This window comes from Coenobita brevimanus, chromosome 24, assembly GCF_032717465.1.
Source record: "Coenobita brevimanus isolate Jiangsu-jjx chromosome 24, ASM3271746v2, whole genome shotgun sequence".
Taxonomy (NCBI): Eukaryota; Metazoa; Arthropoda; class Malacostraca; order Decapoda; family Coenobitidae; genus Coenobita; species Coenobita brevimanus.
In genome coordinates, this window is record NC_136977.1 from 17,982,863 (window position 1) to 18,009,441 (window position 26,579).

At 42.5% G+C, this 26,579-nt stretch overlaps 1 protein-coding gene and 1 non-coding gene across 2 annotated transcripts in view; one reads left to right on the plus strand and one right to left on the minus strand.

The window, feature by feature from the left end:
- The window catches only part of LOC145393504 (protein fem-1 homolog C), a 436,136-nt gene that overhangs the window by 380,611 nt on the left and 28,946 nt on the right, over window positions 1-26,579 (plus strand). Inside the window, exon 5 of the mRNA XM_080267632.1 lies at window positions 24,229-24,418. Within this exon, the coding sequence (XP_080123758.1) occupies window positions 24,229-24,418 (190 nt within the window). The remainder of the gene's footprint in view (window positions 1-24,228; window positions 24,419-26,579) is intronic.
- LOC145393643 (5S ribosomal RNA) lies at window positions 18,025-18,143 on the minus strand. The gene has a single exon (XR_013896239.1). It is a non-coding gene; the product is annotated as a 5S ribosomal RNA (ribosomal RNA).

Here is a 26,579-nt window from a genome sequence, read left to right on the forward strand (position 1 = left end):
TCAGAGGGGAATTGTTGAATTATTATACCCGACCTCCATGTGTTGTTTTGTTTTGTTTTCGAAGACTCCAACATGCTTGCATGCATCAGCCTTGGTCACCTAATGGTGACTTTCCTTGCTGCTCGATCTACGGCAGCTTCTCTGTCAGTCCCTTAACCCTGAGGTCACATTAATGACCTCGTCTCCCACATCTTTTTCGGTCTACCATCGCCACCCCACCCCAAATATTATCACTTCTCACTTTCTGCACCCAATTCTGGTCCTCCATCCACTCCACATACCAAAACCACCTCAATCTTCCTCCCATCATCGCCAGACATCACCTTCTGCTCCCTAAACCTCGCCCCCACTACATCCTGGAGATTGGTCAAAACCCTAGGTTCTGATCACCTCCCAATCATCATCACTACCAAAACCAGAATCACTCCAGCTGGCCACAAACACACATACACTAATTATAAGAGAGCCAACTGGGAGGCCTTTGTAACTGAAACAGAACAACATTTCGAAACACTAAACAATACACCCATCACAGACATCAACACCGCTGTGCACACTTTCAGTACAGTTATACAAATCGCAGACAAAAAACACATCCCTAGAGGCAACAGAAAGAGACACAACCCCAACTTCACACCAGAAATTCAAGGCCTCATCAGACAATGGGACACACTGCTACACTCCCCAACACCCCATACACAAGACATCGTACAACAAATACAAGAACTCAACACTCAAATAAACAATAAAATATCAGAACAGCAAACACTAAACTGGAAAAATTACCTCCAAACACTTGACCACAATACAAGCATCAGGAAACTCTACAAAACACTAAATAGCATCACACTTTCCAACAGCAACACTACACAATCGCACGCTGCCATCACAACAATAGACACCATACCCTCAAACAAACACAAGCAAACACTCTCATCAATCACTTTTCACAAGTCAGCCATCTAAACCTCCATCCCGAAGACCGATGTATCATCCAACGTAAGAGACAGTTCCCCACAGACCCAGACTACGCACCTTTCACTGACAACTAGACAAAGCATAACATTAACAACCTTAAGCACTCATCTGCTTGTGGACCAGTCAACATAAGCAACATACACCTTAAACACCTTGGACCACAAGGCATACAAGCACTAACCAACATATCAAACTACAGCTACTCACACAATGTAATACCCAACATCTGGAAGCATGGCATTATCATCACTATCTCTAAACCCAACAAAGACCCCACATTACCCTCCTCACACCGCCCCATCACACTCCTCTGCACTCCCTCTAGAGTCACTGAACGACTGGTACTACAACAAGTCACACCTCACATTCCCCTAGCCCAGTCACAACATGGCTTTAGGCCACTACACTCCACAGACACCCTTCTTGCAGACCTTACGCAGAGAGTTTTCGATGGCATGAATTCAGCTTGGCCACCACACAGAACACTCCTAATCACACTAGACAACAGCAAAGCTTTTGATGCCATCCCCCGCCACAACCTCACAAACAAAGTACTCAACACAAACATGCACAGTAACACAAAAAGATGGCTGGCAAACTACTTAGCAGGCAGATGTGCACACGTAACATTTGCCGGTCAGTCTTCTAACATCAGAAACTTCACAAACGGTGTCCCCCAAGGATCTGTTTTGTCCCCTACACTCTTTAACCTATACATGCACAACATACCCACACCCCACACACCACAGATACACATAGCTTCCTATGCAGATGATATAACACTTACATGTACGCACCAAAACGCAAACACAGCTGCACACATCCTCCAACCTTGCCTCATCACACTTCACAAATGGTTCACCACAAACAGGCTCAAAATAGCCCCAGCCAAATCTGCAGTGACCTTTCTCACAAACTGGACAGCAGAACACAGTCGCATTCCACACCTCACCATAAACAACACTCCTGTACCACACACACACACACACACACACACACACACAAAATCCTCAGTGTAACATACAATACATCACAGTCATTTAAATGACACATCACAAACATCAAAAATAAAATAACACTAAGACTCAATGCCTTGAGGTCACTTGCCCATACAACATTCAGACACAACAAAGAAACCACCACCACAGTATACAGACAATATGTACGTTCAGTGATGAATTATGCAAGCCCTGCTTGGGCTCCTAACCTCACCAAAACACACTGCAACACACTACAGACCATAGAGAACAAGGCCCTAAAAATAATTACAGGCTGCACAGCTACTACACCCACAGACCACCTCCAACAAGAAACCAAAGTCCTCAAAGTCAAGGATCTCCTAGACATGAGAGGCACTCAGTTTCTTGCTGCAGCCTCCACAAACCCACAATATCCACTATATTACATGGCAGTACATCCACCCACACCAAGGAACATCAAAACAACACCCAGCATGCGATACCACACACAAATACTCTGTCATCTCTCCCCCCTCACCCACTTCAGACCAGCTTCCAGAAGCATATCCACACTCAGATGACTCACCGCTCCATTCAGTCAATAAAGACAACTCACAACTGCGTACATGGCCTCCTGACATCCAGCCTTCTGAATCCTATCTTCCTTGTGAGGACAGGGTCCACCTGGCCAGGCTGAGATGTGGGCACCATCCAGCCCTCTTAAGCTACCAGAAGAGGCTGGATGTCTCCGTCGCTGATGCCTGTCCAGGATGCAACACTGCACCCCATACTATTAAGCACATTATGGAAGACTGCATTGCACACAATCACCTATGCCAACAACACAGCATACACTCTTTGAGAGCTCTGTGGGAAAGCCCAATCTCGGCCATGGCCTTCCTAAGGGACTCGGGGCTTTGGCCAGACTGCTTAGGGAACAACTACTACTACAACTGCGTCTCCTCATCACGACACCAATACACTCCAGTTCCATCCTACATCTCAACTCTTCCATCGTAAACCCAGCCTCACCTAGGCCTTGCACGCAGGGACGCACTGCACATCCACCTATCATTGTCATTTATGTACATTTGAGTCTGCAAATATCCTCTTCCTTTAATGCCCAGGTCTTACTACCATACAGTATTACACTCCTGACGCATGCTGCATACAAAGATCTCTTAGCATGGAGGGAGAACCCTTTCAATGTCAGGAGAGGCAACAGCTCCCTGAACTTCTTCCAACCACTCCTCACACTAACCATAGAGGTAGCTCCAGCCCCACCTCCAGCACATGACATGTCTCCCAAATATCAAAACTCTTCCACACACTCAAGAGACTCACCAGCATGTTCAGTCCTTTGACGCCAGACAATCTCCACCTTTTCTCCCTGACACGCTGCACACATTAAATCAGCGTTATCTTGCATTTTACCACTAATGCCACTACATCTCTTACGTACCTGCTTATTACAAACACTGCACAAGATGATGTTACTTCCCATTCCCTTGTGGCAAATTGCACATGACAGTACCACCACAAATCCTAGATATCATCACTTTTGTTTTATCCACATTTACTCTTAAGCCCTTGTGCCCCATACCGTCTCTTCACTTCCTAAATCTTTCCTCCGCCTCCCTTTCATTCTCTTCAGTCAACACCAAATCGTCAGCATACATCTCCCAGGGGAGTCCATTTCTGAAGGCACGTGAGAGGGCTTCAGGTACCATGATAAACAACATGGGGCTCAAAACTGACTGCTGATGCAGACTTAACATTCACAGAAAATTCATCACTCAAATCTCCATTCACTCTTACCTGGGTGCGAGCACCCACATACGTGGCCATAACCACCTACCAGCAACTTCTCGATCACAAGCTTTCTCATAGCCCACTTCACCACCTCGCTAGGGACTCCATCAAAGGCTTTCTCCAAATCAACAAAAACAAAGTGCAGTTCCTGTTTCTTTCCTATATATTTTCTCTGAAGCTGTCGAACAGTGAATATGGCATCAGTGGTACCACTGCCTGGCATAAACCCAAACTGCATCTCATCAGTATTCACTCTTTCTCTAATCATGCCTTCTAAAACTCTCTCCATTACTTTCATTATCTGATCTAAATCTTTATACTACTATAATTTCCTCATTCCAGGGCATCACCCTTCTCCTTGTACACATTAACAATTACACTTTTCAGCCAGTCATTTGGGACAACACACTCAAATATACAGTAATCATATTTGTCAGTTCCGTGACTAACCTCACTCCTATACCTCCTGAGGCCTTCAACATTTCAGCAGTCAACCCAGACATACCTGCCGCCTTCCCCACCTGCATCCCGCCTGTTGCCGCACTCACAGTAGCAGCATCAATCAAAGGCCAAGGGCCAAACACTGGATCTGCTGACTCCAAACCTTCCCTGTCCCAGTCAAACTCCTCATTCAGCAACTGGCTATAATGCTCTCGAAAACTCTCTCCATTACTTTCATTATCTGATCTAAATCTTTACACCACTATAATTTCCTCTTTCCAGGGCATCACCCTTCTCCTTGTACACATTAACAATTACACTTTTCAGCCAGTCATTTGGGACAACACACTCATATATACAGTAATCATATTTGTCAGTTCCGTGACTAACCTCACTCCTATACCTCCTGAGGCCTTCAACATTTCAGCAGTCAACCCAGACATACCTGCCGCCTTCCCCACCTGCATCCCGCCTGTTGCCGCACTCACAGTAGCAGCATCAATCAAAGGCCAAGGGCCAAACACTGGATCTGCTGACTCCAAACCTTCCCTGTCCCAGTCAAACTCCTCATTCAGCAACTGGCTATAATGCTCTCTCCACGCATCTTTAATATCCCCACTGTTCACCACTACCCTTCCTTCATCATTCTTCACACAGAGCTCACCTACAATATCCCGATTGTCCCTCTTCATCTGATTAGCCACCTTAAATATCATATTCTTCCTCTCCACACAATTTAGGTTATCAAGTAAAAGTCTCTGTGACTCAGACTTTGACCTATATATCTCTCTTCTAACCCTACGCTTGGCAGCCAAGTATTCCTCTCTGTTACCACCCTTCTTCCATTCCCAGAAACAACTTCTTTTCTCCTTAACTGCAGCTGCTACACCCTCATCCCACTACCGAGTTACTTTATGTCTTGGTGGGCCTCTTGTCCAACCACATACTGCATCAGTAACTCTCAAGAGGTTGTTCATGATTGTTCTGTACCTTTCATTAATGTTTTGCCTCTTGTCCAACCACATACTGCATCAGTAACTCTCAAGAGGTTGTTCATGATTGTTCTGTACCTTTCATTAATGTCTCTGTCAATGGCTCCCTGTTCAGCCACCACTCACCTCATATTCCTATAGAAAGCATCCCTTACTGATTGGTTTTCCAACTTCCATATATTCCTCCTAGGTACATAAGTCCTCTTTTTCATCACTTGTTATTTAAGCACCATGTCACATATCAATAATTTGTGCTGCTGCACACACTGCTTGCTTCCTACAACTTTAACATCCCTCACTAACCTCTTATCAGCCCTCCTGACCAGAAAGTAATCTATCTAACTGCTATTTCCCCCAGACTAGCATGTAGTCAACCTACTCTCTCTTTTCCTTAAATGTGTGTTGCACACAATCGTGTTCATTGCCTCCCCAAACTCAAGTATCCTTTCCTTTTTTGCATTTCTTGTACCATATGCACATCCCCCATGTACTCCTTATCCTTGAGCTGCTTCACCTACATGATCATTTAAGTCCCCTCGCAAAACCACTATCTCATCACCCCACATACCACCTACTACACGTATTAAGTCATCCCAAAATCTATCCTTCTCTACCTCATCCAAGCCTGCCTTTGGAGCATATGCTGATATCATTGCAAACATCATTCCGCCAAACAAAATTTTCACTACTAATATCCTATTGCTTACTCTCGTAAAATTCATAAGATATTCCAGCCATTTCTCTGCAACCAGCACACCCGCATCCCTGTGTCTGTCTGTCTGACCCCCCTCCCCCCCCCCCTGCTGCCAAAACAACTTATAATAGCAATCCTTCCCAACAGTCTGGCTGATCCACTCCTGTACCGGACTTCCTGCAAACATGCCACATCCACCCACCTCATACTGAATGCCTCAGTGACTTTCCCCCACTCTACCCCTTAAACTTCCTTCATTCCATGAACCCACTCTCATCCCCCTGGGCAATTTAATGTCCTTAGGCTTGCTTTGAAGCTTACTCTTGTAGTTGGTCATAGTCGGTAATAATAAAGGGGAAGTGACGTACCCCAGGCCCCACTCACTGCACGGTCCCAGGTCCAGGCAATGGATCTTGGACCCCTAGCCTACCAGCCTGTTGAATTAATATTACAGGCTGTGCCCAGCTTACGAAAGTAATTGGTTTTTAAAGATCTTTCGTAAGTCATTTTTTTCATAAGTCCATCTCTCATTTTTTATACAGGGTATTTCTCTCTCTCTCTCTCTCTCTCTCTCTCTCTCTGTCTCTCTGTCTCTCTCTCTCCAACCCTAATCTCATAATTACTAAGGACACAAAGTTCTTTCCCTCTACCCCATCTCCATTATACTCCATACCAACTTTTGTGCTCTCTCTCTCTCTCTCTCTCTCTCTCTCTCTCCAACCAGATTAAAGCCCATTATTGTCTCCATTCCTCCACTTATCCCCTACCCTTCCTTGAACTGCAGTTAGACACTTCACCAGATCCTGTTTCAGAAATCTGCCACTAGGTTCGCTTCCATCACCCAGCTCTGATGCGGGGTAGGCATTGAAAAAGTAGCCAGTGCTTAATTTCTTTTTAATTTGGACACTATGTAAAACACCTCCATACATATTTTACTCATTAAATTACTCGGTTGGCATGATATGCTACAAAGAAATTAAAGTACTGGAGCCCTTTGATTATATGTAACATGTGTCATTTTGTGACCTCGTCAGTTTATTCATTTCTGTAAGCGTAACATAGAGACAAAACTTGGGCAATTTTACTAGAATCATGCATAAAGCAAGATAACAGTGATTAAAATATTTGTCATTTGTTAGTATCCACAAAAGATGATAGATATGAAGCCGCAGATTTGGCAGCACCTTTCGATACGCTGCCCTGCCTGACATGCTGCTCTTGGGTGCCTGCCTTTTTTCACCATCTATTTGAGCTTTTCCTCATTGTACCCCAGATATGGTACACCTCTTTCTTTGAGAAACTCCCGTAATTCTGTAACGGTCCATTCTTTTTAAATGTTTCCCTGACTCCATTGCACAGTTTATTAAGTGTACAACACCTAACTCCTCCTTGTACTCGGCTGTGTTTAAAGTGTCGTACTGCTTTGCCGTTTTGTTTTGTTTAATACGGCTGAGTCACTAAGCATTCGTTGGGTACGTAATTTTTGGTGCAACAGCTTACTTCTTTAAAGCATGCTAAAACACACACATCAGAAGTCCTGAAGGTAATCTCCTTTTACTAATTACACACGATTTATTCAAATTTACATAAACAGACAACACATTATTTTAGTCCCCAAGCTAAGATTCTCAGAAAGCCTGGTTATTCTTTCTTTGTAGGTATACATATGCACTTGACTCACCATGACTCACCATCAAATAATTATACAGCACTAGGGCTGATGTCTCTCTCTGTCAATGCTGTGGAAAGCCGAGGCTTCCCGAACAAGGGTGGGGGGGGGGGGCAGACGGTTAACCTCAGAATCCAAATACAGTAGTGGGTCTTTCTTCATCCCCTTTTCCAGCTGGTTTCTGAACTGATTGACCAACTCACTGGCTACCACAGTTTTTGGTGGTCTGTTCCACTCTTCAACAACCCTCTGGCTAAAAGCTCTTTTCCTCACAAAGCTCCCTACAAGTTTCTTCTGGAACTTATAGGAATGTCCTCTCGTCCTTTCCTCGCTGCTCCGTTCAGAGAAGTGTTCCTCTTCCAGTTTATCCACCTTCCTCACTATCCTGAATGTCTACAGCAAACTAGCCCTCTTCCTCCTAAATTCCAGTGATGGGAGCCTGAGTTCCTTCAGTCTATCAGAGTATTCCTTTCCTTTCATCCCTTGCAGCATCTTCGTTGCCCTCTGCTGAACCCTCTCAATCTTCTGCACTCCATTCATGAATATCGTTGGGCTACCGGCATACAGTATTCCAATTTGGGCCTTACAGTGGTCTTGTACAACAATAAGAATGTCTTCGGTTCAAGGTGTCTGAAGTGCCTACTTATCATCCCCAATCTTGCATTTGCTCCCACAGCAGCTTTATGTGCATTGACACTAAATGTCAGCATCTGATCAAAGGTCACTCCTAGATCCTTTTCTTCTACCACCGGCGTAATCATAGCATTCCCAAGCCTGTATTCATAGCCCATGTTCATTCTTCCGAAATGCATGACCTTGCATTTACTCTCATTGAACAGCAACTGCCATTTCTTTGCCCACGTTTCCAACCAATCAATATCATCGTAGAGCTTTTGGCGATCTGCCTCATTCTGCACCACTCTATATACCTTGGTGTCATCCGCAAAAAGAGCAACGTATGACTCCACAGCCTGGGGCAGGTCATTGATGAAGATTATGAACAAGGTTGGTCCCAATGCTGATCCTTGTGGGATTCCTGATGTTCCATTTCTCCATCCTGACATTGCCTCGCTAACTCTTACTCGCTGTTTTCTTCCCTAAAGAAAGTTCTTCATCCATGCATGCACCTGACCAGATATACCATAATTTTCTAATTTCTTTAATAGCTGCAGGTGTGGAACAGAGTCAAAGGCCTTACGATAATCCATATACAGTAAAACCTTGATTTAACAGCACCCTAGGGGACCCAGAGCTTGCCGAAAAAAACGGAATTCCGTTAGATTGGGACTTACACCTATCGATACCCCCGGAACTCACTCTGACACATTTTAACACATTTGAAAGCCTCTAAACATGTGCAGACATACAAAATCAATAAAAAAATCTTATGTTTAGAACAAAAGAAAGCAGGTAGGTGTGGTGTTGTACTGTAGTAAAGTAGTAATCACTCTAATATCCGGACGCCCAATATCCGAACATCCCCACTATCCGGACATAAGAATGTTTCATACTGTACTTTTTTCCATACTATACTTACCTCATTTCACTCTTTAATGTCCTTTATTGGTGTGAATAGGGTGTTAGGAGCTATGCATGTGCAGTTGGAAGGTGTTTTTCTGAATTAGGCTAGGTTAGGGTCCATAAGTACCAGTCCAGGAGCCAGTCACCAGAATGTTTATTATTGTATGAACCTACTTCTAAACCCTCATTTTATGTTTCTTTTGCATTTATTTCAGTCATTTATGTGCCTTATTGGTGTGATTTGGGTCTTAAATAGGTGCTATGCATGTCCAGAGGGAGTTGTATAGGTGTTTCTCTGAGTTAGGGTCCATAAGTACAAGTCCATAAGCTGGGGCCCAATATCCGGACAGAACCAATATTCGGACCTACCTATGGCTCTGTTACGTTGGATATTGGAGTGATTACTGTACTGTACAGTAATCCAGGTAAGTTAAGGGGGTATCACATGGTACCTCGTATCAGGAACGGCGGAGGAAAATTTAAATGGAACAAAACTTGGATGCTATGACACACGTTCCTCGTATCCTCGGCAAAGGACATGCTTCTCACACTTGCCAGAGCCCCGTCTCATGATTGTGGAGAGTGATCGCTGTCGCTGACTTGGTAGAGAATAAGGAGAAGCAAGTTTGTTTACAAACAGGTACACATGCCGATGAGAAGTATACATCACATCACATTATCCAGGAGTTGTTGTTGTGATGTTTTCAGGTGACGACTGGTAGCAGTACGTCTAGCTGCAGTGGAGTCCTCAGTTGTAAACACATGATTATTTTATCGACATCACAGTTTCCTAGGTAGAGGAAATATTAACTATTTATAAGGGTTTCAGAACGATTGATATTTATTCTAAAATATTAATAAGTATTCAGTGTTAAGCTAAATGTTCAGTGCTGTAGTATGATATATTCTCTGTCAAGTCGCCTGGATTTTGGTCACACTGTTTTGCCCATCGTATCCTCAGCAGGAATCCATCCAGATGAATTCCAAATGCCTGTGGTATCGTTGGCAATTTTACCACGTTACCGTTCCGATTTAACTTCGTATCTTTGGCAAACCTCATATGAAGTGCCGTGTGATTTTTCACTTTGGGGTCAGGCTAGACGGGAGGAAGACTGGGTGAGCATAAACATACCCAGTTGGCGGGAAACTGCAAACAGACGATCGAGATGCACGCGGCGCCTGTCACATTTGAATTTCTTTCTAATTTTTTCCCAGTTTTGGGGAATTTTTAAATTTTTTTTGCATAAATATTCCTCGGGAGATTTGTGCCTTTAGTTTGGGGTTGCCGTTAGAATGAATCCCATTAAATCAAGGTTTTACTGTATATATACAGTCAAATGCTCTCTTCTCCATCCACTGAGTCCATTCTTCCACCACTGACAGGAGCTGTGCATGACATAATCTGCCTTGTACAAATCCATGTTGTTTATCGGTGATCAGTCCACTTCTGTTCAAGTGCTCATTATTTTTTTCCCATACTATCTTCTCTAAAATCTTACCACAAATACTGGTCAAACTTACTGGGCTGTAATTCCCAGGATCGTCCCATCTACCTTTCTTGAAAATCAGTACCACCTCTGCATCCTTCCAAGCTTTAGGGACTATGCCACTCCTGAGTGGTTTGTTAACCCCTTTACCGCGGGGATGTTGGGAGTGTGCCATGCGCGTCCCGCAGGGATAATCATTCTCCGACTGACTATTTAAAAATATATGCCAAAAATTAGTTATTAGTCCTAGAATATTGTAATTACATAAGCATATGGCACATACCTTCAGCTTTCTCCTGGGATGTTTGTTGAGCCTTCGTCGACTACTGTAGGATTTGTAGAGACCTCTGAAGTTGGGTAACGAAGTCTCCACTTTACACTTCCCGGTACCCCGTAATATGGTTACCACTGCCTGATATTATAACTACAAACACTATTCTATGAATTTCAGGTACTTTGGAATCCATATTCCAAAAAAAAACATTGTGAAAGCAATGTAAAATTCGAGCGCATACGAGCTTTCCACCCACACTCGTTCCCTGATGGTATTCTGAGGCTGAGCTGTCATTTATTATTTATAAACACACTCACACTTTATATTCCTAGTACTTTATTACACTTATATATATATATATTATTTATCCATAAGTTTCTTTCAGTACTAGTAGTTTATTTTCACTCCAGGCATTCACTTTCTCGTCTAGTAAACTAGCGTAGAGAACGAAGCTTTCACTTTCATTACTCCAAGTATTTATACACGCTAGTGCGAAGCTTTCACTTTCACTTTCATTACTCCAAGTCTCTGTACTCGTATTCTTATATTACTAATTATTTACGTTTCTATTTATGTTCTCTATTTTATTTACATTATTTACATTTCTATTTTATTTACACTGTGTTATGCACTGTCACTTGCAGTAATTTATACAACTATTTTCCACTGTTCAATTATATTTACATTCATTGCTTTCATTTGCTATGTACACATTATTTACATTTCCACTTGCACTATTTTAGAGTCACTAGAAAGATCGTAGTCACTTTCCATAATTATCATTGATAAATTAGCCAGTTCACGTTCCACAGCAGAGTCACTTAGCCCTTTACCGTTTCCCACACGAGGCTTAGTAGGGGTAGAGGTCACAGGGCCCTTTGCAGGGGGCTAAGAAGCGACGGAATTGGACAGGTGCAAATCTGACGAGGTTTCACCTTGAAAGACGACAGTAACCTGAATGATGTGGCATATTATGGGCAGGGAAGGGTTGACAGTGTCAGCGTGGTGACAGCTGCTAAGTTATATGCTATGAAATGATTGGCAGGAAATCTGGACAATACATAATAAATTAGTTCCAGGTGAATGTAAATATTACTCAGGCTTCTCCCTTCCTTTCTTATATGCATATATATTTTTTTATTACGAGAATAGGTCATACGGCATATTTCCAGGGGAAATAAACAGGGAAAATTAGGGAACGAGTGCATGTGGGGTGTTGTCAGGTGATAATTAGCCCATTCCAGTTGTATGGCAGTATCAATTACCTTTTCTCTTTCTTTTATATATTATTTTGTATAAGAAGGGTTAGTGCCCCTCCCCGGAAAACAACTAACTAAAAAGACAAACAATAAGCCTCGGACAAGGACTGACCAAAGGATGACGACCAAGGACTGGACAAAGGACATGGTAATTGCAACATGCAATGTAAGAGATGCGAATGATGAGGTGAAAAAGAGGTGCTTGAGAATGCGAAAGTTGATGTATATGGAGTAACTGAAACTAAATGGAGAGGTGATAGTGTGGTAGAATGGGAGTATGGATGGGGTATATGTGCAGGAGTAGGTGAGAATGAGAGGGCAAAAGAAGGAGTGTGTATAGCTGTGAGTAAAAGATGGAAGAAGAACATAAGAGAGTATGGATCAGTTGCGTCAAGGATTGTGTGGATAAGATTGAAAGTTGGAATACAAATGTGGACGATTGTGTGTGTGTATGCGCCAATGCAAGATCGTGCAAGCAGATTGAGAGAAGAGTTCTGGACAAATGTGGAAGTGTGCATGGAAAAGTTTGGAAGGAATGAGTGTTTTTGATCTGTGATATGAATGGTAAAGTAGGGAATGTGAAGGTGGATGGAATAGTGGGTGAGTGGGGTGTGTCTGCTAAGATAGATGAGAATGGCAGTGCGTTAGTGGACATTTGTGCTGGGAGGGGGTTGGTAATAGCCAATACCCTCTTCAGGCACAAAATGATCCACAGGTATACATGGCGAGTGATGAGAAGGGTGGGTGGTGAACTGTATGAAAGGAAGGCAATGATTGATTATGTGTGTGTGGATGAAAGGATGCACAGATGTGTAATGGATGCAAGAGCTTATAGAGGTTGGGGGAGTGGACTTTCTGACCACTACTTGATGGTGGCCAGAATCAAGATCCAAATAAGATGGAGAAATAGAAGAAGGGAAGGACGGGAAGAAGGAGTATTTGCAAAGAGAATGGAAAGGTTACAAGAGGATGAGAAAAAGGCAGAATATAAGAGAGAAGTGGAGGGCAAATATGAATTGGAGCAGATGGGGGACATGGAAAGTGTGTGCAGGATATTCACAGAAGAAATATGTGCAGCATGTGATGTGGTGTGTGGGATGAAGAGAAGTTGGAGGGGGGTGCAAGGAACAGCTTGGTGGAATGAAGAGGTGAGACAGGCTGTGGCACAAAAGAAGAAAGCATACAATGAATGGATGAGAAATAGGGGTGTGGAAGAAGTTGAGAGGCGGAAGAGAGAGTTATATGTAGAAAGGAAGAGAGTGGTGAAAAGATTATTAAGAGAGAGTAAGAAGAGAGTGGATGAGGAATTTGGAAGGAATTTGAGTGTAAAGTGGAGGGACTGTAAGAAAATGTTCTGGAAAGAGATGAAGAGGGTAAGACAGGGTGGAAGTAAAGTTAGCAGGGGAGTGAAAGATAAAAATGGTAGATTACTATTGGAGAAGGGAGAAAAAGTGAGCAGATGAAGAGAACACTTTAAGGAATTGTTGAACATAGAGGATGGAAGTAATGCGAGTATAAGTGGCTGGGGAATGGCTGGGAGGAGGGAGGTGAGAAGACAGGAAGAAATCAGTAGGATAGAAGTTGTAGAAACAATGAAGAAAGTTAAATTGGGGAAAGCCCCAGGAATTGATGGAGTGTGTGGTGAAATGCTGATGCATGGGGGAGAGATTGTAGTAGAATGGATGTGTAAGATGTGCAGATTGGCCTGGGAGGAAGGTAGAGTCCCGGAGGATTGGAAGTCAGGTATAATTATTCCCTTGTACAAAGGAAAAGGGAAAAAAGAAGTGTGTGGTAATCATAGGGGCATTTGTCTTCTTAGTATAAAAGTGTATGGTAGGATACTTATTGACAGAGTTAGAGAAAGAACAGAGGAATTAGTTGGAGAAGAACAGGGAGGCTTTAGGAAGGGAAGAGGTTGTGTAGATGAGATATTCATTCTTAGATCTTTAGTGGAAAAGTTTTTAGAGGAGGGAAAGAAGTTGTATGCGGCTTTCATGGATTTGGAGAAAGCATATGACAAGGTGGATAGACAAGGATTGTGGAAAGTATTAAGAATATATGGAGTAGATGGGAAGTTGTTGAATGCTGTGAAGAGTATGTCTGATGGTGCTAAGGCTGCAGTTCGTGTGGATGGTGAACTGAGTGAATTTTTCTCTTTGAATGTTGGGTTGAAACAGGGATGTGTCATGTCTCCATGGTTGTTCAATCTGTACATGGATGGGGTAATAAAAGAGGTACAAAGTAGGGTAGTGGATGTTGGAGTGGCCCTGGTGAGAGAGGGTAGTGTTTGGAAACTCCCTGTACTGTTGTTTGCAGATGATACTGTGTTGTTGAATGAAGATGAAGGGGAGCTGCAAGGCTTGGTGGATGAGTTTGGGAGAGTGTGTAAGAAACGGAATCTAAAAGTGAATGTAGGGAAGAGTAAAGTGATGGTCTTTGAGAGAGGTGAAGTCAGTGAATGTACAGCGAGGTTGGATGGTGAGGAATTGGAGAATGTGAGTACGATTAAGTACTTGGGTAGCGTGATGAGTAAGGATGGAGGTTTGGAGGGCGAAATGCTTGAAAGGGTACAGCAGGGAAGAAAGGTTGCTGGTTCCTTGAAAGCAGTGATTAGGAACAGGGAAGTGAGCATGAAAGTGAAAAAGTAACTACATGACAGTATTGTGTTACCAATTCTAACGTATGGAAATGAAGCTTGGACGTTGTTGGAAGGACAGAAGGCAAGAATGAGAGCAGTGGAAATGTGTTATTTAAGAGGAGCCTGTGGAGTCACATGGAGAGACAGGCTGACAAATGAGGATATAAAGGAGCATTGTGGTGTAGATGTGGATGTGATAGGAAGCGTTAGGAGGAATACACTGAGGTGGTTTGGCCATGTGGAGAGGATGGAGGGTGAAAGACTGATGAAGAGAGTGTATGTGAGTGAGGTGGAGGGGGGGAGAGGGAGGGGGAGGCTGAGGTTGAGATGGAGAGATGGGGTATAGTATATGAGACAGGGGAGTGTGAGTTGGGAGCAGGGCAGTGAAATGGCAGGGGACAGGACGACGTGGAGGCGATTTGTTTGTGGCCACCCCAAATGGGATTGAGGTGTCTGGGAATAGATAGATAGATAGATAGACAGTATAAGAATAGGGCATAGGGCACATTTCAGTGGATAAAATGAGTGGAAAATCCATCCAGGATTTGCGTAACGCAGCGCAGCTGGGAAGGCGGGAACAGAGGATAATGGAGGGGAGTCAAGGACAGGGGAAAAATGGCTAAATTGTTAACAGTGGATGGGAGTACAGATGACATTAGCAGAACTGAGTATAGCTGGACACTGGTAGTAGTGATAGATTATACAAGCGACCCCTTGAAAGCCCGGGGAAATTCAAAATAACACAGAATCACAAAAGTGATGGCCCCGGTATGATCCCTTGCTCCCGAGCATCACACAAGTGACGCCCCGCTGTTAAGGGGTTAAAAATGAATGTGAGAGGCACCACCAGCTCGTCCAATATCTCCACAACCACCGTGGAGTGCATGCCATCCGGGCCCGCTGATTTCCCTGGTTTCTGTTCCTGTAGCTTATTCCTAACCTTTTTCTCTGTGACTTTAATTTCAACGAGCAGTGATTGAATTCTCTGCTCTTCTGGCTCAGGTATAATACTCTTATCCTGTTTTGTAAACACACTGGCAAAAAACTCGTTCATTGTTTCCACAATGTCCTGTGGGTCCTTCGCTCTCGTACTATCACTCTTGGACATCACCGCACTCTCACCTCTAACTGTTGTCTTGTTTCTACGATAGCTGTAAAACTCCTTCGGAATCTCTTCAACATTATTAGCTATTCGAGCCGCAGACTTCTGTCTTGCATTCCTAGTGGCTTGTGATGCTTTTCTTTTAGCTGAATTTTATTCATCTACACTCTCTTCAACCTCCTGTATCTCTTGTAGCACCTATGCTTCTCCTTGACTGCCTTAAGTACTTCATAATTCATCCATTTCTTTTTTAATGTAGTTCTACCCTTCCGGAAGGGTATGTGCATATCCACACCTGTCATTATCACATCCTCGAGCAATGCCCAGGATTTTTCCATATCTTCATTCTGAAGTTCCTCTTTTCAATTAACTGCCTGCATATTCTGCTTATTTGACTGAATAGGAAAAAAGATTCGTATAAATAGCAACATTAATATTAACTTAGTATTCGGTACAGTTTCACAGGTCTTTAAAACTCTGCAAAATTATTTAATTGAGGTTGGGCGACACTAGACCACCTCATGGCAGACCTCTGAAACAGGCTTTGGTGAAGCCTGTAAAATATCACCTCACCTCCTTGTCAGTGTCTTCACCTGACCCCATCTTTCCTTATATGACTGACCTGATACACACACACACACACACACACACACACACACACACACACACACACACACACACACACACACACACACACACACACACACACACACACACACACACTTAAAAGTGAGTAACGAATCTGCCTCAAACGAAATAAAACAGCTCAAGAGGGAAAATAAGAGGTTGGAAGAAGAAAGGGACAGGATGAAAAGTAAACTAGATATATATGAATCAAAATCAAGGGTGCAAGATGAGCACATTATGGAAATCAGGGAGCAACACAAGGGATGGAAGAAAATTCAGGAGGAAGGAAATGTAAATTTGAAAGAGATTATAGAACAACAAAGCAAGGAAAAGGTGGAGAAGGAAGTGATTAGGGTACTGAGAAGTAGAGAATCTTTAGTCAGGGTTGTAGCAGATAAGAAAAAATACGTAATAATTTCAGGAGTAAAAGAAAAACGTATGATAGTAAGATCAGAAAGGGAAAGAGAAGAACTGAATAAGGTTAAAAAGATAATATCATTAGTTATGGAGGGTAACAATGAAGCTCAAGAAAAAATTGAAGTGTTTAGGTTAGGAAAGTATGAGGAAGGAGGGGTTAGGCCACTTAAGGTAAAGTTTAAGTCCCAGGTAATGGTAAATGAAATCATCAGCAAAACATGGAAATTATCAGAGTGGTTCAAAAATGTTTGGATAAGGAGATGATGTAAATGAGGAAGAAAGAGCTAAAACAAAGAAGTTAGTAAAGGAAGCAAAGGCAAAAAACGAACAGAGAACGGAAGAAGAGAAGACAGTGTTCTGTTGGAGGGTTCTGTCTGTCTATGTATTGCCAGATGCCATAATCCCATAAGGTGTAGCCATTTGACTCTGAGTTATTTGTTTTACAGGGAGGGGCACTAACCCTTCGCCAACTTACTTGTTGACACTTAGGGAGCATGTATGGTTTGGTTATGTGGTTACCACCCAGCATTGTAAATGGATTCTTGGCTTACAGGAAACCATTTGGCTTGTCACTCAATGTAAAGCCACCTGTAACGGAAAGAAAAGCAATAAGTAGTGACAGGAAAGATGGGAGAAATAGGAAGAGAGGAGGGCAGGCACAGAAAAAGAATGATAAAGGCTAAGGAAGAAGTAGGCAGCACTACATCAAAAGAGTGGATAATGGTTGCCACCACCTACCACTAGAATTATGGATCAGAAATTGAGGAAGTGGTACCGATGGAGAGAGGGAGAGAAGAGGGAATAAAAAAACAAAGAAAAATGTTTGAAAGTGGCATGTACTAATGTTGATGGCTTAATATCGGCAAGGTTAGAAATCAACGATTTCTTGAGGGTACACAAACCAAATGTTATGTGGTTTGTAGAGACGAAGTTAAGAGAGGATATTGATATCCATATGGGAGATGGTAAATACAAGCTGTGGAGAAGAGACAGAAAAGAAAAAATGGGAGAAGGAGTGATGATAGCGGTGAAGAACATCCATCCATCCATTGCCAGACGCCATGTATCCCCCACGGGGTGGCCAAGGGCTCAGAGTTAATTGTTTTACAGGAAGGGGCACTAATCCTCCACCAACCCCACTTGACACGTAGGGATGCCAACAGCATCTGGTGCTCCCAGGCGGTCACCCATCCAAGTACTAACCAGACCCAACGTTGCTTAACTTCGCTGATCGGACGGGAAGCGGTGTACTCAACGTGGTATGGCCGTTATGAAATTAGAAACCGGAGAGAATGGCAAGAGAGATATGGAAGTAGTATATGTTCTTCCTAAGACAAGGGCATGGATCTATCTGTCTTTTGCCAGACGCCATAATCCCGTGAGGGGTGGCCATTTGACTTTGAGTTGTTTGTTTTACAGGGAGTGGCACTAACCCTTCACCAACCCACTTGTTGACACGTAGGGAGCATGTATGTTTGGTTACATGGGTACCACTCAGCATTGTAAATGGTACGACGATGAATACCAGGAGATGTTGTCAGACATGGTTAGTTATCTACAGAAAGTGATTGAGAAAAGCAACAATATAATTCTAATAGGTGATTTTAATTGTAAAGAGGTGAACTGGGAGGAATGAGACTCAGGAGACAGTGAAGATTTGTGGGGCACTATATTGTTAATTATAGCAATGAATAAATGTACTGACACAGTGGGTTAAAAAAGAGACATGATCCTGAGGTGATGACACACCAGCAAGATTAGATTTACTGCTAACCAAAGAACCTGACGTAATTGAATCATTGAAATATCTGTGTCCTATAGGAAAAAGTGATCACGTGGTCAGTTGAGTTCCAGATGATTATAGGGAACATGGTGCCAAGAGATGAGCTTTATAGACAGGGAGGATACAACTTTGGGAAAACATACTTTACAGGATTGAGAAAATTTTTTGAAAATGCCGATTGGAGAAAATTCAGAGAAACAAAAGAGATACAGAGGAAGTGGGATATCTTTCTAGACCTCTATAATTTGGGAGTGGAAAAGTATGTTCCAAGAGTTAGTGGAAAAGATAACAGGAAAAAGAAGTGGTTTAATAGAAGGTGTATGATAGGAAAAAAAAGAGAGGGACATGGTGTAGAACAACTGGAGAAAAAGAGGTAATAACAGAACGAAGGAAGAATGTAAAAGAACCAGAAATGAATATACAATAATATGTAGAGAGGAAGAAAGGAACTTTGAAAAAGGTATAATTGACAAATGTAAGGAAGAACTCAAATTGTTTTATAGATTTGTCAATGACAAATTGAAACAAAAGGAAGGAACCATCAGAATGAAAGTAGAGGAGGAGGTCTATAAAGATGCAGCAGTGCAAGCTGAAATAATGAACAAATGTTTCCAATCAGTTTTCACTAAAGAAGGGGATTTTGTGAAGGGGGAGGAAGTGACTAGAAATGCAGTGATGAGGGATATAAAAGTGGAAGTGCAGGAAGTGTATAAATTACTGGAATCTCAAGCTGTAAGGAAAGCCCCAGGACCAGATGGAATCTCTAATTGGGTACTGAAAGAATGCAGAGAACAACTGGCGGATAAGATTCACAGTTTAATTGTGTGTTCTCTGGAAGAGGGGAAGGTGCCTCAGGAATGGAAGAGGGCAAATGTGGTACCAATTTATAAGGGAGGAAACAAGGAAGAACCCCTGAATTATAGACCAGTGTCCCTGACCAGCATGGTCACAAAAGTGTACAAGAGAATCCTGAAAGATAGATGGATAAAATACCTGGAAGAGATGAACATTTTGGCTGAAAGTCAGTTTGGATTCAGAAGTGGAAGGTCATTTGTTTCCAACTTGTTGAGCTTTTATTCAAGAGCGATTGACATGCTACAGGAGACAGACAGTTGAGTGGATTGTGTACTGTATTTAGATTTGGAGAAAGTCTTCGACAAGGTACCCCATAAGTGACTAGTGTGGAAATTGAAGCTTATAGGAGGACTGAAGGGAAACCTCCTGGAATGGATGAGAGACTTTTTGAGAAACAGACAAATGAGGACAGTAATGAAGGACAGGATGTCTGGATGGAGGGAAGTAACAAGTGGAGTCCCACAGGGCTCGCTCTTAGCTCCAGTAATGTTCCTGGTTTACGTAAATGGTGTGGTAGATGGAATGAACAGTTATGCAAGTCTGTTTCCTGATGATGCAGAGATCTTGAGGAAAGTAGAAGTTAAGGAAGACTGTAAAATGCTGCAGGCAGGAAATGAAATTATTCAACGCAAAAAAATGTGAAATATTGGGATTGGGTAAGAGTGCCAAGAGGCCATCACAGAATTGTTTGATGGGTAAAGAACCAATCACAAAAGCAAGAGAAGAGAAAGATTTGGGAGTACTGGTCCAGGATAGTTTGTCACCTGAAAAACACATTAACAAGATAGAGAGACGTATAAACTCTTGACTAACATAAGAGTAGCATTTCATTACATGGATGAGGATTTGATGAAAAAATTGATAGTGACCATGATCCACCCCAGGTTAGAATATGCAGCAGTAGTGTGGTCCCCACACAAAAAGAAAGGTTTGAACAAGATTGAGAGAATACAAAGAACAGCAACCAAGATGGTCCCTAACCTGGCAGATCTGTCGTTCAGAGAGAGACTGGAAAAGCTGGATCTGCCTTCCTCATAGGAAAGAAGAGAGAGGGGTGACATGATTGCAGTGTTCAGGGCCTTGATAGGAGTAAATGAAATTGACAGAGAAGATCTGTTTGTATGGGATAGGAGAGTAACAGGAGGACACAGAATGAAACTGAAGAAGCCAAGCTGCCTGAAGGATATCAAGAAATATAGTTTTTTTCATAGATGCATAGACCTGTGGAATAGCCTGGACAAAGAGATCATCCAGTCTAAAAATTTAAACAAGTTTAAAGGTAGATTTGACTTATTGAGAAACAGACAGGACCCCACAAGCATAGCTCATTTCCTGTATATCACAACTAGGTAAATACAATTAGGTAAATACACACACACACACACACACACACACACACACACACACACACACACAATTTTTTTCATACCTGCGGATTTTTCATAAGTTGATCCCTTGTAAGTAGGGGTCTGACTGTATATTGACATGTGGCCTCAGTTAATCCGGCAAAATGGTTGATCCGGCAAGGCTCTGGAACAAAGGGTGCTGGAAAATTGGTGTTGTACATGATTTTCAATGTCATATGTTATCGTAATACAGGTATACCCCGGTTTAACGATGTGTAATCCCTCCACTATCCGATGTAATAGAGCCAAAGGCTTGTCCGGAAAGTGGTCCCGTCCGGAAAGTGGGACCCTGCCTGCTGGACTGGTACTTTTGGACCCTAACCCAGCCTAACTTTGAAAGCCACCTAAATAACTCCCTACCTGACATGCATAGCACCTATTTAAACCTATTTAAGACCCTGTTCACACCAGTAATGGACATAAAGCATGAAATTAATGAAAAGGAACCAGAGAATGAGGAATTAAAAGTGAGTATGGAAAATACTTAGCAGTGTACAAGGTACTTACAAAATGTCTGTGGCCGCCTCCTCTAAGGCTCTGGTAGTGGTGAAAATGCTCTTGAAGCACGTACCGGTACAGTAATCCAGTGTTGTGCTACACTTAATTCTTTGCACTGTGAGTTATAATTGTTTAACACTGCACATTCTTCTTAACTGAACCACACCAGTTTCAACCGTCATTCCAACTTCCACTTTACACTCCACACTCACTCCACAGTTAATCCTTTGCACTCTAAATTCTAATTTCTTAACACTGCACAACACTGTAAATTCCCATGTGGTCTGGTGGCAAGGTATTGCAGTTTATTCACTGTTTATTCACAAAAACGAGCACGTGCGGCATCCATTGTGATGAACATCTACCCTTGACGGTGGTTAGGCAGTAACTGGGGACAGGGTTACCAGATCTGAGCTCGGCCACATTACCAAACTCCTCAGTTTTCATTACCAAATTTAACTTTTCATTATCAAATTCTTAAAGGAAGCATTTATTCTTCACTAATTCTATGTACAAATGGAAATAATCACTCATTATAATCAGTAGCATGTTTATTTTTGCGCTATGTATGCTGGCAGATTAATCAAAGAGAGCAGACAGTCCACCATCTTCATTCTCTATATCTTCATACATGTGAAAAATCAGTTTGGTAATGGATCATGCTGATTCACTACCAAACGAACTTTTCAGTACCAAATTGGCCCACATTTGGTAATGAAAAATACCAAATGGCAACCCTGACTGGGTAGGGTGAAGGAAGGGGTGACGGGGCCGTGCATAAACAACAGCAGTTCGGCGCTGCACGGTGCTGCTCGCCAATTTCATATTACAGGTGGGAAAAAATTAGGATTTTTTTTTTTTTTTTTTCCCAAAGGTCCAGGCCCACAATGTCTGGTAAGTGGGGAGTCCAGAAAGTGGGTGTCTGGAGAGTACAGGGATTACTATTGGTTAGGTACAACCCATCGTTAGGCGGGGATTTGTATATCGAGGTACTTTTAACTTGTAAAGTAATGGAAAGCATTTATCAGCCTTGGGTTTCCCCCCCCCAGACCAAGTCCATAACCCACCCAAATCAGCCCAAAAACAAGTTTAAGACCAATTTAATGGCCTAACAGCTGTAAAAGAAGCTAACCTAAGCCTAACACCTGCAAGTAACTCGCTAAAACTAACAAATAAAATCTGAAAATTATCAAATATGTCCAGAAAAAATCAAACTTAGTGAACTGTACCCCAAAATGACAGTGTTCACCCCACCTATGGCTAAAACACATTAATCTAAGTCTAAAAACTGTTTGTAAATCAACCTAAACACAATTTTAGTCTAAAATATCATCAAAATCAGCAATAAAAATCAAAACCCATCGTTGAACTGGGGTTTAGCCATCGTAAGGTGGGGTATGGTGGTATTTCTACCCCCATCGTTAAGCCGGGGTATCGTGTATCGAGGTATTACTGTATTGGAAGCAGGATTCCATATTCAACCATCTCGCCAGAAAAAGGATGTGATTTCTACTTTTGCCATCACCAGAAGGTTTTATTCACCCTATAGTGATGTTTGAGGAAATAATTTTTATCCCTCAGTGGGAACTGCCTATCCATTTGCTTAATGAAGTTTGTAATATTTCACACCTTAACCCCTAAAGCACTATGACTGATGCTTGTCAGTTTGCAAGTTTGCCACATAGGGTCTTATGACCGACGATCGTAGACGATCTGTCAAAAACTGCTTAACACTAAGCCAGCCTCTTTTATGACGTATATGGTTCCTACCCAATCAGAACTAGGAGATGAAGTGGAGAAAAGGAAGGTCCTGCACTGTCACCAGGTCTGTAGGAGTGACCCCCCTCCCCCCCACCAGCCACTGCTCCTCTGGCTGATTGGGAACAGCTTGCTCTGTCCCCTCCAACCCAAACTACTCACCAATACCACATCTGCAACATATGGTGGGGTGACTCATGCCTGATCACCTCCTCCCCCCAAGCCCCCTCCTCCACCCCCTCCCCCCTCCTCCCCTTTTATATCGAATGATGCGGCAATTTCCCTGCTATGATCTCTTTGTGTGTGTGTTTCCTCCCGCCATAATACCCCCCCACACCATCTCCCCCACATTGAGAGTGTCTCTCATTCCCCCTCACCCCCACCAGAGATCCCGCACCGCACCTCCACCTTCCTCCCTCCCTCCCTCTCTCCCTATCCTTTGCCCAGAAAATGAAGCGGTAATTTCGCTGCCATGATCAGCCTGTGTCTGTCTACCTTTACTTTTTTTTTTTTTTCTTTTACTCATGCTGAGTCCTGCACCTAGTTTCATCAATAGAAACATATTTTACACTGATTTCATTGATTTTGCTTAGGTTCTGTAGCAAAAGTTACAGTTAGGTTTTTGCCACATTTTTCCAGTTCAGGAAAAAATTTGCTTAATTTTTTCTTACTCTCATGCTGACCCCTACACCTAGTTTCATCAATGGAAGCATATTTTATAGTACACTGATTTCATTGATTTTGGTAACATTTTCTAGGGAAAATTATGTTTCTGCTAATTTTTTCATTTTTTGTCTTACCACAAGGAGGGACTTTTATAATCTTTGACAGGCAGTTTTGTGGTTACTATTAGGCCTAGGGAATTGAAATTAGCATTTTCTGGTGTGCAAAGTCAAGCTCTTCAAATCTGTAAGAAAAAAATTTACCTTGGTAAAAGCTGGAAAATCGACCCCAAATTGCTCCTGGGGTGAAACATAGCTTCAGAAAAATGCGGTCTTTAGGGGTTAAGAAAGGTAAACCTAATGACACAGATGTAATTAGTATGTTTTTAATTTCAGGGATGACACCATTGTTAGCAGCCAGCGTCACAGGCCACACACACATCGTAGAATATCTCATCTCCCGCACAGATCTCATATCTCGCAAGGACAAGATTGATGCTTTAGAACTTCTTGGAGCTACATATGTTGACAAGAAAAGAGATATGTTGGGAGCACTCAGATTTTGGAAGATGGCAATGTCAGAAAGGTATGTACCATGTTGTATGACAAGATATATGTTCAGTTAAATGCATTTGTGGTGTGTTTGGTGAAACTGGACCCTGGCAGCAGGATCTAAAAAAATTCATGCTCTCAAAATGGGTATGTAAACATTTAGGCCAAAGAGCTTTTTTATGGGGAACATTTTGTTACATTTTTGGATTATGTGGGAATTGAATGTTAAAATTGTCAAATTTATTATATGAATACAGTACATAGGTTCTAAATAAGCTCTTAGGCCTATTTTCTGACAGTTATTACTAGTATTTATTATGTATATCTATTGCAAGATGCCTTGATCCTGTGAGAGGTGTAACAACAAATTTCCTCAGTCTCACCCTGTCCTCTCCCATCTGGTTGCCATCTCTCCAGTTTACACCCTTGTCTCTCATATACTCTCCATCTCATTATCTCATTCCCCCGCCTCCCCCTCCACACCATTATCATACACTCTCATGGTCAGTCTCTCAATCTCCATCCTCTCCACAGCCAAGCCATCTTAGAATATTTCATTCACATTAGTACCACAGAGGACTATCACTGACTCAGTTGTCCATCTGTGTCTTTGTTTCACTCTATATGGTCCTCTCAGACAATTCATTTCTACTGCTCTCTCTCTTGGTTTGTGTCCTTCCATATTTTTAAAATTTTATTCTTACTAAATTCATCATCATCACCTGGACCTCCTTTCTAAATGTAGGGCAGGGTGAGGAGTAGCAGTGTCCAGATAGCCCAAATTTGCCCAGTCCAATGGGCCACGCATCCATTCACTCATCATTCAAGCCCCTAGAACCCTGGCTTTATCTGATACGCCAAAACTTTCACCACGTTCTGTAGCCTTACATAAATGTATCCGATGAAGTCAATCCGAATGCTGCCACATTAAAATGGGGTGCCAGGTGCCTGACCATGCACTTCTCACAACATTCATCCAGCCAGCTCAATCTTGTGTCAGTCCCTTAGCGTCATCGACTTCCATACCTCTCTTCCTCACACACTCATCCACCATGTCCCTCTATTTCCCCTTGGCCTACCTCGCCTCCCTCCTCCTTCAAATTTGCTCAGATATACATTTTTCACTACTCTGTTGTAATCCATTCTCTCCACATGACCATACCATGTCAGGACACTCTCTTTGATTCTGGTGTCCACAGACTTCTTCACTCTGCATTTTTCATGAATCACATTATTCCGTATCCTATCCACTCTCTGTGCTCCACATACATTCCTCAGCAGTCCCATCTCCACTGCTCTCACCCTTGACTTTTCATTTTCATGCCACACCAATCTCACATCCATATGTTAAAGTAGGCGCTGACACTCTTTCATGTAAGCCTCGTGCAGCTGCAACACTCAAGCCTCTGTTTCTTATTAAGGCCTCCAGAGTATCAGCTACTGTACTTTCCTTCCTTGCATCACTACTTTCCACATCTTTTGCACATTTTCCTTTCTTTTCTGTCTTTGTACCCAGGTATTAGAACTCTCTCACCAGTTCCAGTCTCTCTCCATTCACTAAATACAGTAATGATATTCTCTGCATTTTTAGATGCAGGATCGTTTCCAAGAGTAGCCATGTTCTGTCATTCATTGACAGTTTTCAGACATGAGGTATGTCACTTCCACACACTTGAATAATTTTAGCAAATCACACCTCACTCCACAAAATCACCCTCTCATACCACACCACACCACAGGCATTAACCCGTACCCTCTCGGTTTTTTCGGGCCCCCTCGCTCTCTGAAAACCCGATTATTATTATTTTTTTATTTTTTATTTTTTTGCTCAAACATTCCCTTTTGGTGAGAAACTAATGAAAATCTCCAAGAAAGTTGTTCCCGTCACCCCTAAGTGCTCCTAAGGTGGGTCCCCCCTCACCTCAGCCAGGTGTTTTGTGGCCGGGACGGTGTGGCTGCTCCGTTTTCTACAGTGGGAAGGAGGAGGGTAACTAGTCAAAACCAACCTAAATAAATATATTTACATTTATTTGCTACAAAAAAACATATACAGCAACAATATTGTGGTATATACAGTAATCCCTCCATTTTCCGATGTAATAGAGCCAAAAGCATGTCCAGAAAGTGGTCCTGTCCAGAAAGTGGGCCCCAGCCTCCTGGACTTGTACTTATGGACCCTAACCTACCCTGACTCA